The 14102-nt window shown below is 37.7% G+C and overlaps 1 protein-coding gene across 2 annotated transcripts in view; it reads left to right on the plus strand.

Moving 5' to 3' along the window:
- ARID4A (AT-rich interaction domain 4A) overlaps positions 1-9153 on the plus strand; it is a 64925-nt gene extending 55772 nt beyond the window's left edge. Inside the window, exons 17-25 of one of the 2 annotated variants that reach the window (XM_063440248.1) lie at positions 764-961; positions 2921-3005; positions 3313-3502; positions 3645-3707; positions 4727-5881; positions 7408-7512; positions 7859-8068; positions 8266-8412; positions 8901-9153. In XM_063440248.1, the coding sequence (XP_063296318.1) occupies positions 764-961; positions 2921-3005; positions 3313-3502; positions 3645-3707; positions 4727-5881; positions 7408-7512; positions 7859-8068; positions 8266-8412; positions 8901-9004 (2257 nt within the window). In that variant the 3' untranslated portion in view covers positions 9005-9153. The remainder of the gene's footprint in view (positions 1-763; positions 962-2920; positions 3006-3312; positions 3503-3644; positions 3708-4726; positions 5882-7407; positions 7513-7858; positions 8069-8265; positions 8413-8900) is intronic. The other variant, XM_063440249.1, reaches the window with a different exon arrangement.
- The last annotated feature ends 4949 nt before the right edge of the window (positions 9154-14102 follow it).

Raw genomic sequence — 14102 nt, forward strand, 5'->3', positions numbered from 1 at the left:
TCAGCCAACAGGTAGTTTTTGTTTGGTTTTTCCATCTGTTTTGGAACTACAACTCCAGTGATGCTTTGCCAGTCATCACCAGAGGCACAGTTCCACAACACCTGGAGTACTCTTGGGGCATCCCATGGCAAAGGCATTGTGGGAGGTGTAGTTCAACAGCTGATAAGCAACCTGTTGGATACCCCCTTTGTTTTTTAGGAGCCTCGGTAAGTGCTTCCAAAATGTATTATCTGAAAATATATTCATTCACATCCATGCAATGGCATGGAGGCAGGAAAACAAAATTTGCTTCCGATTGGCTATAGACTATCTAAAATGCAGACCTGATTCCTAGTCTGACTGTAATTTGCACAGTAGGTCAAACCACAAAGTTTGTTTATGTTGATAATAAATGCGCACACACAATCAGTTTAAATTGTGGTAAGTTTGGCACCAGTTAGAAAGTAGGTTTGTTTGTTTTTTTGAGTTTTTTGGGGGAGGGGAGAGTTATTGGAGGGAGTAAGGATGGTCAGTTCCTCATGAGGTTACTGCAGTTGGGCTGGTGATTGGGGATTCTTTTAAATTTAGTAAATAACCTTTTACGGGTTCATTAATTGAGCAGCAAGTTGACATCTAGGTTGCAATATTTAGGCCACCATTGCCAAACTAGGGGGAAAAATCCAATTCACCTAACATATTTTGGCCCAACTTTTGCAACTCTGTTGCCAACTTGAAGACCGGATTTCCAAGGACCTGTCAGCATTGTGTCCTTTGTAATTTCCAGACGAGAAGAAATGGAACACAAAGGGGATACTGAAGAGGAGGAGGACTCAGAGGAGAGAGACTGCCTAGCGGGCACCAAAGTAAAGGTTAAATATGGGCGGGGGAAGACCCAGAAAATCTATGAAGCAAATATTAAGAACACTGAAACTGATGGTGGAGATGTGTTATACCTGGTGCATTATTACGGCTGGAACGTCAGGTAAGCGGGCAGGGTGTATTATGATTGTGTGTCTGCATTTTCCATATAGAACCTAGTGATTTCCTTTCCATGATCACTAGATGTTGAAGGTGCTGTTCCACCTTGAAAATACATTATGTGAGTGGTCAGGCATGTTAAGCTGGTATCTGGTGTTATGTTATTAACAAAAACTCCAGTGTTTTTTTTTTCTTTAACGCATGGCTAATAAGCAGGGCTGCTATCGAGAGGGTACAGGCCACATTAGCAGAAACAAATACAAAAGTGAGTGTTGCAAAACCACAAGGAAGAGTGAAGACTAAAAAAGAACAAAAAGAGACTAAAAAACAGAGAAGGAAGGTGAAAGAACATGGGAGGCCTCCGTAGTATAAGGTTTCCGATTAGGACATGAAGAGAACAGAGCAAAGTAAAATGGGTGGGGAAGGAAAAGGACAGATGTAGTACAGGGACACAGACAAGTAGTCAAACTGTACTGAAATGGTTTGATATGTTATCATGGGAAAACACCAGGACACTTGTGGAAGGGTTGTAGTGATTATAGTTTTTGGAATGATCTTTTAATGGGTGGACTCATCGATATCTATTTAGGGCCCCCTGAATATCTCATAGCATTCCAGACTACCAGCTCACTTTAATCCGAGAGTAATGGATAGGACAGTAGTGAAGGTATTTTTGCTTGACCATTCATATATAATGGTTTGTGATCTTGGCTTAAATAAATTTAACGCGTATGGTGGATTCAACATGGTTGGTGGAATAGCACATTTAACTGCTCAATAACCTATTTGGTTTGGATCAAAATAATGGAAAAGTAACATTATAAAGTGATAAATTGATATAACCTAATAATGCCATCCTTTTGAAAACGAAAGCCTAGTATTCTGCCTATTTCCATTGGTGGTGTCCAACAGGCATTTTACACATTGTAACATTGCGATAAGCTGATTAGCTGAACCTCACCATGAATATATTGTGGATTCTCTTTTTCTTCGTACCAAGCCAGCCTTTACCCTCCAAGAGTAGAGGTTGGAAATTGATTGCTGCTTTCTTTTGGCCATTAAATGAAGTTCTGTAAAGGGGAAAAAAACATTCATTTTATTTTTTTGCATACATTTTTACATTGTTTATAACATTATTAAACTAATAAAGCTTGTACTCCAAGAAAGAAATCAGAACGCAGGTGCCAATATGCCTCTATTTATAAATCAGCCTAGCCTTTTATTGTTGAGCACCTAAATTCATGAACTGTAACTGTCCTAACAGTAAACCATTTCTTCATTTGGGATATATGTCATGTATAACAAAATAGGATCTGCACAACACTGTCAATAGACCATTTAATGCATAAAGAGCATTTTAAAACCACAAAGAAATGCACCTTATACACACACTTATATACAAGGATACTTATCAGTGGTAGGTAAATACAGCCTCCCTCAGATCGCTCCCAGCTAGCAATCAACTTGAACACAAGAATATACAAAACACAACGAGGGAACCGGCTGGTAGCCTAAATAAAGATAAATACAAAGAAATATAGTGTGATACAGTTTTACAATATTGACATTGCGCAATATGAAATGCACTCACAGGATCTTGGACAATTCAGGCATATATGGTGCCACCCCTGATGATGTGGGGGGCTGGGGGGATCCCCTGGACACTTCCACCCAAAAAGCAGGACTCCGGGTGAAGGTATGAAAAAAGCGGCTTTAATTTGGATAAAAGTATATAAAATAAATACAAATAGAGGACCTCTATCCAGCCGGTTCCCTCGTTGTGTTTTGTATAAAGAGCATTTTCTCTGAAAAGACAGTGTTTACAGCAAAAAAGCCTGAAGGTAATGATTCTACTCACCAGAACAAATTCAATAAGCTGTAGTTGTTCTGGTGATTATAGTGTCCCTTTAAGATAAATAATTTTCACTGTTTTCACTAGGAAATGTAATGCACTCTCTTCCAGGTACGATGAATGGGTGAAAGCTGATCGAATCATCTGGCCTTCCGACAAAGGTGGACCAAAAAGAAAACAAAAGAAAAAAGCTAAGGTGATTATGCACTACACTTTGTTTTGTTTATAATTCATCATGCAGGATCTGCAAATACAGTTCAGTATGAGAAGGAAAATATGAATGCAGCCATACATTTGGAGGAAATCCTTCTAGACTAGACGACTAGACCAGATCAAGACTAAACTTTTTTGCATATTTGTGTTTCTGTTCTTTGTTTCTTTTATTGCAAAACCAAAACTGCTCATAGGCTTGCATAAAAGTAGGATAATTTATTTAAATGCTTTCCAAGTACCTTCCCCCATTTACATATGTTAATACAAGATTAATCTCATTGTGTTTACAGAATAAAGATGAGAATGAAAAGGAGGAGGAAAAGCAGAAATCTAAACGTGGGCGTCCTCCCTTAAAGTCAACGCTTCAGTCCAACCTGGCCTGTGCTCTAGCAAAATCTCTAATTAGTGAAGGCAAAAGCTCCATAAAACCCATGCGAACCAGCTTGCCTGAAAACACTTCCTTGTCAAATGGGTTAGAAGGTACGTGTTTTAGAATTAACAATGTTCATAACTTTTTAATTAATTGCAAATTCTATTTGATTATATTCAGGTACTTTGTGCTATTAATAGCATAGATCATTTTTATTTTATTTTTTTTCTCATCTCAATTTACTAAAATTAGGAGCACTTCGGAGGAGGACAAGAAGGAGTTCAGGGGCGTATGATTCTGATAGAGGTTCAAACGGTGAGTTGTCCTATTTTGTCTGTGTATATGTAATGGCGTTTGGGAGTGACTAGTCCTCTTAAGTTGCTGGACTGCCCATAAATGAATTATACAAAGCCAGTTTGTGCTGATTGTTTCATGCCATGTGTATTGCCAACCTGTTCCTTCTTTGGTACTCTCATACACCATTTACACCATAGCCATTACAATAAGCTGTACTAGAACAGAGGCGGAGTGGAGGACAGCCAGCAGGTGTGTGTTACACGAAGAGTAACACCCATGAAGCTGAGCTGGAACAGAGGAAAAGTGAGTAAATCTTTCTATTTTACATTGAATACGCTATGTATCATTGTATATATGGTGTATTCAATGTATATGGAAGCGATTTAAGGCAAGTCATATTTTTTCTATTATAGGTTCACTTTAAATACAACGGACAGTTTGGCATGTAGAGATATTAATGTGTGCGGGTATAGACTCATTTAGTGATGTTACTCATTAACTCCAAGTTAGAGCTGCAAGTGAAGCCAGCAAAGTATTTGAGAATATTTTCCACATCTTTATAGCCATTAACCTAATCAAACAGCAGCATCCCACTTTTGCCATCTGAATTATTGGAAGTTATGCGAACTACAAGAGATGCTACATAAATGACTGAAATTGGGAACCACCGGTATTACTTTCCTGGATATATTTTGTTTATTTTGAACTCTAATTGTAGTGTCTAATATTGGATTGGATATTCTATATGTGAGAGCTCCTGTTAGCCAATACCCTCCCATCCCTGCGTATATACATGCATTGTAAAGAGATACCAACTAAAATGGAGCTATTAAGTCACATTTACTTTCTGCTCCTGGGCTAGTTGTTCTGTAATAGCCTGTCCTGCATATCCAGTTCATTTTAATATTTGAATTATGTTCTATTTAGATGGAACTTGTATTTTGCAACTGAGTTGGGAATAAAAGGCAAATAATCACGAAATCTGTTACAAAATACTACTTGATTTACGTTCAAACCTCTTTTCTTTCTTTAATTAGAGTCAAGCACATCTGAAAGCGAGTCTGAGGAGATCACTGAAAAGTCACCCGTGAAAGAGACTTTTCTGCCAAAGGTTGAGACAGAATCTGAGAAAAGTGACAACCTGGTTGAAAATAGCCTTGAGGAAGAAACGCCCGAGCCCATTTGCATTTCAAAAGATCCAGAAATGAGCCCAACAAAGCCAGCTGAAACTTTAAAACAAGAAGTGGAGGAGAGTGAACACATTGTTCAGATTTATGGGAAACAAACTGAACAAATCGAAGAAATAAAACAGGAGCCAGAGATTCTGCCAGAGATTCTGCCAAAGCCTAAAGGGAGGCGAAGCAAGACAAAAGACCCTCCTCAGGAGAACACACAAAGTTTGCCTGTCACTCAGGAAGATATGTTTGTGGAGCCACAACCGGAGCTTGAAACACTAGACTTTCCTTCACTACAAAGTAAGGACTTGTCGTTCTCTACTAAGGAAGTAGACCTTCCAATGGAGCCACTGATAAAAGAGAAAAAAGGTCTAAAGAGGAAGCCACTGGAACAAGCATCTCCAGAGAAGAAGGTTCGCACCGAATGCCCATTAGAACTGCCCGTTATTGTGGCAGAAGAGCAACCTGCTGAAAGTAATGAGACTCAGGAACACTTTAATACCATCAGCGAAGAACGGCTTCAGAATGTAAATGAGGAAATGCCTTCTCTAATAGCTGAGCTGGAGCATGTGGCCAGCACTAGGACTGGGGAAACAGAAACGCCACTGAATGAAATCACTAACCTGTCCTCCAAAGAGGAGGAACACGATGTAATGCCAATGATTGGTCCAGAGACATTGGTTTGCCATGAAGTAGATTTGGACGACTTTGATGAGAAGGAGAAAGTAGAGGATGTTGTCATGGAGAAGGCAGAGCCTGAGCCACAAACTATACATCCGCCTGCACTGCCCCCTGCAGTCCAGCCTCTGAATTACTCTGTGGCTTCTCCCCTTGCACTTAGTCACGACGAGTCTCACAGTATAAAGAGTGAGAGCGATATAACCATTGAAGTAGACAGTGTTGCAGAAGAATCACAGGAAGGCCTGTGTGAGAGCGAGTCTGCAAATGGGTTTGAAGCAAGCACTACTTCTAGCAACTGCAGTGTAACTGTTCAGGAAGCTGACCTGCGTGAAAAAGGTAATTTAACACGATTCTTCATTTTGAACGTATTGGGTTTTGGGTTGTGTTGTTTTTGAATATAATACTGAAGTTGTTGCATGCCAAACATCCCTAGAGCAATTGTTCATCCAGCTGTGTGAATTCCTGTAATCTTTCTCCTGTTAAGTTAGTAGAGGCCTAGTCTATAGTGCGATAATACATGGGGCAGTGAGGACCCCGATTTCATGAATTCACAGTCTAAACTGTCTCGCTACAGTGGGGATCTGCATGTGGGAACCATCACGGCAAACATACAAGTCTTAAAATTCAGCCAATAGAATAGTTGCATCATATTTCAACATTACCAATCGTGTTGCTTGTTAGGGGAAAGGATGGCTTGCACAGGATTTCATGGATACATATTGCTGTCACACAAAATACATGTAGCCAGATCAGTGTGTATTTATTCCATAAACGGGTCATTGTGGAGGATTGACGTGGGTATTCCCTGTGTAATTTGTTTAAATGTGTTAACTTGTACATCTTACAGTAAAGATTTCTTTGGGATTTAGTTACTCGCCTGATGAACGGGAGCAATGGGCGCAGAGTGGATTTTTATATGGTGCTTTCATTTTCACACTTTTCTAAAGCCAGATTTCTAGTGTGCAGAGAAGCTGCTTCAACATGCCTCTCTTAGGGATCTTAGCCTGCTTACAAATGTACATTTGCATACCTTATACACTTTCATTTTGCTACATGGTAATTGTATCCCATCATTCGTGGAGAAAGTGAAAGATCTTCTCCTGCATGTCCCCCAAATTGAAGCAAGAAACAGAGAACTGGGGGGGAATAAGGGGTCTGATGTATAAATCCAGCCCTGCACATTTTACTATTCTCTGTATCCATCACAGTCATTGTTATAGAAAATAAAAATATATAGACAGAATAAGTTGGCGCAACAGGAACTAAACAAAATATTACTATAAACGAGTATTAAAATAATGCAGCAACCTACAAGGAGTTCTGATATAGGAAACCCCCCAAATGTTTCCAACCCCCCTATGTTTCCATTCCTGGTCACTATCTCTCATATTGTCTTGGGCACCTACTACTTTGGGTTTATAAATCAGTGTTTCCATGTAACGAATTTAAAAAAAAAAAATAGAGCAGCGCTATACATATAACTGAACACAAATGGTATCGACAGCACCTGAAAGTGGGAGATTCCCTCTAAAGACCCCTATCAGCAAGCAGCAAAACCTGTATGTGTCTTTTAAATGTATTTTAATATATTGTATTTACTATTTGCTTTTGGTGCATCCCGTACTCCATTTTGAATTGGTGTTTCCATGTAAGCCTGCATTATGTTCTGCTCATTTTTAAGACCTTAAAATGTGCTTACATAGCATTTGAGCCCTCTAAAATTTTGATTTGATCCCTTGTATGTAGATATGTCTTGCATGGATTAACCAGAAGTTGATCATTTTATTAATGTTTAGCATGGTGCGTTTGGATTAAAGCTATATTGGTTGGAATGTTAAACTCTATCATTTCTTTTGATCTAGGTCATAAGCGGGTGAGTGAAAGCAACGCTGGGTCCCTAGCCAAGAAGCAAAAGCGGACCCCAAAGCGACTTAGCGCTGTATCGAAAAGTGAAAAGAATGGAATAGGTAAGCTGTACACGGTGGTTAGATTTATTTTTTTTCACCACAATTGGTCGTTTAGTTACTAAATACACAATTTAGCTGGAAAACTGTTTGGGTTATTCAGTAATGTGTGCATTGTCAGTAATTCAAAGTAAATATAAAATCTTTGGGGATTTTTTTTTATTTTATTTTTTTTACAAATTCAGCTATTTTACCGCAATACTTAAAATGATCTTTTGTTTGATTTCTTCCTTGTATTCCCCGGTATTTGATTTGTAATCTTTTCCTGTAATATGTAACTGTTGGACTATCATTCAGAACGCATCTGTTTAGGTTTAATTTTTTATTTTATTTTTCCTTCTGTTCCCAGGACAAAGTAGTGACAGTGAAGACCTCTCTGTGCTTGATAGTTCGACTAAATGTACTCCAGTTAAACACATCAATATAGCTAAGCCACAGAAGATCGCAAGGTCTCCAGCAAGGATCACTTCTCCGCACATTAAAGATGGCGAAAAAGAAAAACATCGAGAAAAACATCAGCACTCATCTCCTAGGGCGTACAAGTGGACATTACAGCTTAGTAAGTATTTATTTATTTTCAAACTTTTTAGTCGTACAAAGCCCCGTAGTCCCAGATGCACACAGTAACAAGTGTGTGATATAAAGGCAGATGGGGCGGGTGTAATGTCATTATAGGACACGTGCTGGATGATGATGACCTTTACGTCTGTAATGTTAATCTTTGCTTAGCTGACCTGATGCCCCTTTTGTTTCTAGGTGAACTCGATAACATGAGTGGCACAGAGAAGATCGTCTTTCTCCAAGACAAGCTACAGGAAATCCGAAAATATTATATGTCTCTGAAGTCTGAAGTTGCTACAATTGACAGGAGGAGAAAACGGTTAAAAAAGAAAGACCGAGAAAGTGAGCCCTTGAATTTTTGCTTGCTTTTGTAATATTGCATGAATTATATGAATGTGTATAGAATATTTAACTGTATGAACTTTGGCGAGTGAAAATGTAGCTCCTGGTGAGACATGGAACCTTCTGGCTTACAGTGACTAGTAACTGTTAAAGCCTGGCTAGTAGTGGCATAGGACTTGAAATTATAAGCCATGAACTTTAGCATAAAGAGCTATAAGAGCGCCCATACTGTCACTTACTGTTGCACAGATATAGGTGGTGATGTCATGATATCTATTGCAGTGATAAGAGATGAACATCTAGAGTGGCTGGTGGTGTATTTTGCTGCTCCGTGTTCCTTGAATGGGCTGCGGGTGTCTTTGCTAGACAGAGGAGAATTGTGATAGTAGCCATGGAATTGTGGATGGTCCATCAATTCCTACACCTTCTGTGTCTTTCTACAATGGAACGTGTGTTCTAGAAACTGATTTTCTTTTATGTTTTCACAGTGTCCAATACAGGAGCATCCATGTCTTCAGCATCCTCAGAAACAGGCATGAGCCCGTCCTCTTCTTCACCCCCACAGAACACACTTGCTTTAGAGTGTAGGTGATACTCAACCTGTCATCCTTCCAGCATTCTGCTGCCATGGACACTTAAACTCATTGTCCCCTCTGTAATACAACCACACAAAGCACTCAACCGGTTTTACATTGCCAAGTATTTTTTTTCTTTAAAATCTCTGATGAATTGCAACTTTAATTCCCTTTTTCATACTTTTTTTTTTTTTTTTTAATTATAATTATTATTATATTCTTATTAAATAAGACGATTAGAAAGTAGAAGACTAACATTCAGTGTGCCACAATGGTTTTCTAGTTTTTGTCCAAAAAGTATGACTCTTTTTTTTTTTCTTTTTTTTTTTTTTATATAATATTTTAATATTTTTTTTTGTTTTCTTTTTTTTTTTTCGAATTGACATATGTCTGAGTACATTTTTCAGGAGACCTATCAAATACCCACTTAACAAAAGGAAGAAAAAGCAAGTGTATATACCAAACGTTAGAGTGCTAGCAAGGATGATTCTAATAGCAGCTGCACTTTTTTAATAGGGCTGCTTTTTAGCTTCTGATATATAGAAGGCTTTTTTTTTTTTTTTTTCATTCGGGGAAGCACTTGCTCTTAAGAGAACTGCCAAAGTCCATTGTGTTCAGCAGAGTGCCCAGTTTTAAAGCTGTAAGCAAGACAAAATAAATTGTGAAAGGGACTGTAGTTGACTGAAAAGTACATTTATAAAACGTCTTCCACTTTTTACAGGAGTTTAGAGCACATGATTATGCAAATATTTTAATGTTTATTAATGTTTACAGTGGAATTGTGAGTACGTTTTCAGTTGACTATCTTATCCCTTGGCAAATATATTTTGTCTTTTTCTATGTAATTTCAGAGTTTTTATTTTGTTACAAAAAAAAACAAAACAAAAATATATGACAACAGCGAAGTTATTTAACAAGATTTCTAAAGCTGAATTTTTTTTTTGTTTCCTTTTTTTCATGTTTTTTTTTTATTTTTTTCTGTAAAATACGGTATTATCTTGCAACTTGTTAAATATATTTATTCAGACATTGGATGTTGTATTTTTATGTATTTTTTAAAATATTAATAAAAAAATAAAAAAACAACCACGAAAGATAAGCAAAAGGCTTAGTTCTCTCTTCCAACTGTAGCTCTTAAGGTGATTTATGCGCTTTGTTTTACATCACTGAATTGCTAATCCCATGTTTCTGAAACTTTGGCAGTCCTTGAACCGACAGACTTTTTGTTATTCAAATGGCCCTTCCAAGTTTAATTTTAATTTTAGTTTTGCTTTACTGCCGAATTAATTTCTCTCCTAAAGTTGAGATGCAGCATTACAGCAAAGCACCTATGTATACAAGAAATATGGATTGTTCTGTAGGACAATACATTTTGTAAATAATCCTTCCTGAAACCTGTATTTAAAACAGTTTTTACATATACATTATGTACAAAAGTGATTTTTTTATCAATTTTTATTCATGTTTGTACATTAAAAAGGGTTTTTTAATCCCTTCTTCTGTGTTTAATATGCTGTAGACTTATCTAGACCAGTGTTTCTCAACCATCTCCTTGGGATGCCACAATCAGGCTGTGTCTTGGGGACAACCAGTTTAACCGCACATTCACATATTAAATCAGTACAAATGTGTTTTTGTAATCTTCGGCTATTTTCGGCAACCTCCTTTCGCTGCTAGATGTGCCATCAGTAATCTGGGCACTTTTAGCAGTGAAGGGTTTATCATTTGTTTTTATTCGTTCATTTCGGTTTGGCTGGGGTGTGCAGAAAACAGGGGTGAGAAACCGCCCTAGATTGTATATCCGAATACTGTGTTCACAAGAGCTGATAGTTTGAGCTAAACACTAGCGATGGATAGCGTTACTAAAATCAATGTATTTTCTTTTTTGCCGCATTGTGAAGTTTTGTGAGTCTGATTCCTTCCAGCACAGATTTAACTCCTTGGCTGCCACAGGGGTTAAAGAAAAAGTACTCCTGTAATATGCACTTTTTTCTGTCTTTCTATAGCAACGCAGAGTTGTGTGTGTAAACAGCGCTCATTAAAGAGCATCAATAAAGGCCATGGTTTAAACATAGCTATTTTTTGCTATTTCAATTTATTTTATTTGTTCGTTTTTAACAGAATGTATTCATTAAACAGAGCTTATTCCTACAAGTTTGTGTCATCCAAACATTTTATACAAATTGAAGAGACTTAAGCCGCATTAAGAGCGAAATAAAATATTTCTATAACAGAAGCAACATTTAAATATGTATCTTGTCGAAGAATAAAATGGCGTGTACAATTAAAGATGCTTGCTGTTTAATTCTAAGCAGAATGTCTCCCTGCTTCAGTGCAAAGCATGCAGGCTGCACTGCTAGTTACAACATCCAACTGGAGTCTTGTTTTTATGTGGGATCCAGCAATGCAAAGCGCTATCAAAGATTCAGACATTAAATTTGAAGCCCCCAGTGCAGACAGGCTATCAGCCATCCACGGTTTGATGAGTACTGTCTGTGCTATCTGTGGATTCTGAGGGATTAAGCTAGGAGTGACTAGGAGAAGCCCCATTTCTGTTAAATTGCTCCAAAATGTTTGACAGAAAACTGGGGTACAGAGCCATATAGAGCCCTTGGAAAAATAACACCACCTATATCATAAGGCTTCCAAATATAAATAATTCTGTTTCCCTATAGATCAGAATGGAGGTACAAAGTGCGTGTTTTGTTTAGTCACCAGTCTTCTGTCAGATAAACTGAATTCTGGACTCATTTCTGCTGACAAGGTGGTCACTTTCTTTGTGTCTCTTGTAAAGTTAAAGAACCAGAATCTTTCAATGCACCACTATGTAAGAAAAAACAAATCCCATGCATTTTATTAAGAAGGCTTAATCACAGATCCTTTTCTTAAAGTACCAGAGAGAATACATCTATCCGTATTATCATTCAACATTTGGTATATCTCGAAATTCATTGATCAAATTAGTGTAAAGTGTCAGTTAGTGTATGGATTGCTTTAATTCCCTTTACTACATTGCTCCAGTACTGGAGGTGAGCATTTTGATAGCAGTATTTGAGTTTCCAGGGGTCCACTTCACAAGATGTCTGTTGCTTTAATTTTCTCAATATTTATTCTGTAGGTGAACAAACCCCACTGAAGGCATAATTTGGTGTGGATTCTTATAGAGAGACTAGATACAGTGCTAACTTGTGGGGCAGCAAACACAGGTACAACTGTGAGAGCAAAAAGGTTGCACCTAGTAATAGTAGAGTGTACAAAACTGACCGTATATACAAAAAAAGAAAATTCCAGGAATGTATTCTATTTTGCCTTAGTATTTCTAATAATCCAAAGTTGGTTATTAGATGAAACTTAATAAAGGTTGGGCAATTCTGGTACCAGTCTGTTATCCTCAACAGGCCAACGTATGGAATATGCAACAGGAATAAACACAACTGGCCTCTGATAATGTAGTGGTTTTAAAATAAGTATTTAATACAAAGGAAAGTGCAAATGCAGTCACAAATATTGAGTTAACTAGCTCAAAACCAACGGCGTGTAGCGATATAATCCTCACTTAGGAAGTAAGAGGCGTATGGATGGACATTCAGCATGAGTAGGTGTACAGGAGACATTCCATTATGGTCAATTTTAAGACCCATTTCAATCTAACCAGAAAACATCAGGACAGACAATGTACCTGGTATTAAATATGCACCTTGTTATGACGTTTGATCCCTTACTATTTAACACTAGTATTGTTTGGACTCATTTTAAAGTTAAAGGGACACTCTAAACACCTGAATCACTTTGGCTTATTGAAGTGGTTTATGTGCGGGGAAAAAAGTGTCCTTCATTTTTCAAAGTGGAGTTAATATAAATTGTCCCATTTATGAATTCAAACAGCACCAGTCTTGCAAAGACTTGTCATTAAGCAGCATTGGGAAGTCTGTAATTGAACAGTCACAGAAAGGCGGGTTAGAAGGGGAGGGCTTGTAAAGGCTGCAGCGTAGAGATCTACCCCCAATAAACAAATGGATAATTAAATGCATGCATGTTTCTTTGTGGGTATATCTACTAGACGGTATTATTCAGGCGGTGAGTGTCCCTTTAAATGGCCTCACCATTTAATTCATATCTTTCTTTAGTAGACATTGAATTTCAGGTTTAATTTTCCCAACGCAGTGTTTGTGTGAAATCAAAATTGCTTTCATAGAAGATTTAAAAAAATAAAAGTGTACATTCTCTCATGAGTATTTATACAACACCCCTATATTCTACCACAAGTATAGGAAGGGTGCTATATCATACTGCCGAGACCCTGCAGGCAGCCATCAGAGGGCATTGAATGTAAAGTGACTTTGAGTAAGCGTATTAATGCCAACATAAAAGAAAGCTTATTATACATATTTTCTTTCCAGCACAGCCAGCTTCCAAGGTGATTGAGCTTAATTATTGTATACGCTTAAAGGAGTACGAATACCCTGGTCTTGCCAAGTCACTTGTCGTGAAGAGGTTAAAACCTTAAATAAGCAAAAAGTTACGGATGTTTGAGATTTAAGATTTACCATCTTGTGCACCGATAGAATAATTGATCTGTATGTTGGATGTCTGTTAGTGGAGTGGAACTCTCACATTAGCAAATTAGAATGGAACCACAAGATCTGAAATGCAAGTTTATTTATTTAATAATGCAGCATGTGACGTGCCTGGTGTTAAAGGGAAACCATCTCTCTCCAATTATTATATGGGGATCTGCCACGTAAACGTGCAATAGACCTAGTTTTCTTGTTGTTCATTGAAACAATTCAAGAATTGTTGCTCGCATGAGAAAGGAAACCAGCAGTTTATGGGAGATACAAAGCGAGGACCAGAATCACAGCTATAGTCGGCTAAGGAGGACATAGCAGACACTCAAATTTATTGCAAACGAGGAACAATCACATGTATTTTATGTCTTGCATTATACAGCAACGATTAACAGTAACCTAACTAGCACTCACATATCACTGAAAGAGGGGGGTAAAGTGGGAAGAATAGGTGGGGAAATAAAGTGAGTGGGTAGAATTAATTTTATAGCAGTGTAACCAATGACTTGTCAGATAAATGTAAAGACAGGGTTTGTGCAGTGGAGAT

Source organism: Pelobates fuscus, chromosome 13 (assembly GCF_036172605.1).
Source record: "Pelobates fuscus isolate aPelFus1 chromosome 13, aPelFus1.pri, whole genome shotgun sequence".
NCBI classification, from domain to species: Eukaryota; Metazoa; Chordata; class Amphibia; order Anura; family Pelobatidae; genus Pelobates; species Pelobates fuscus.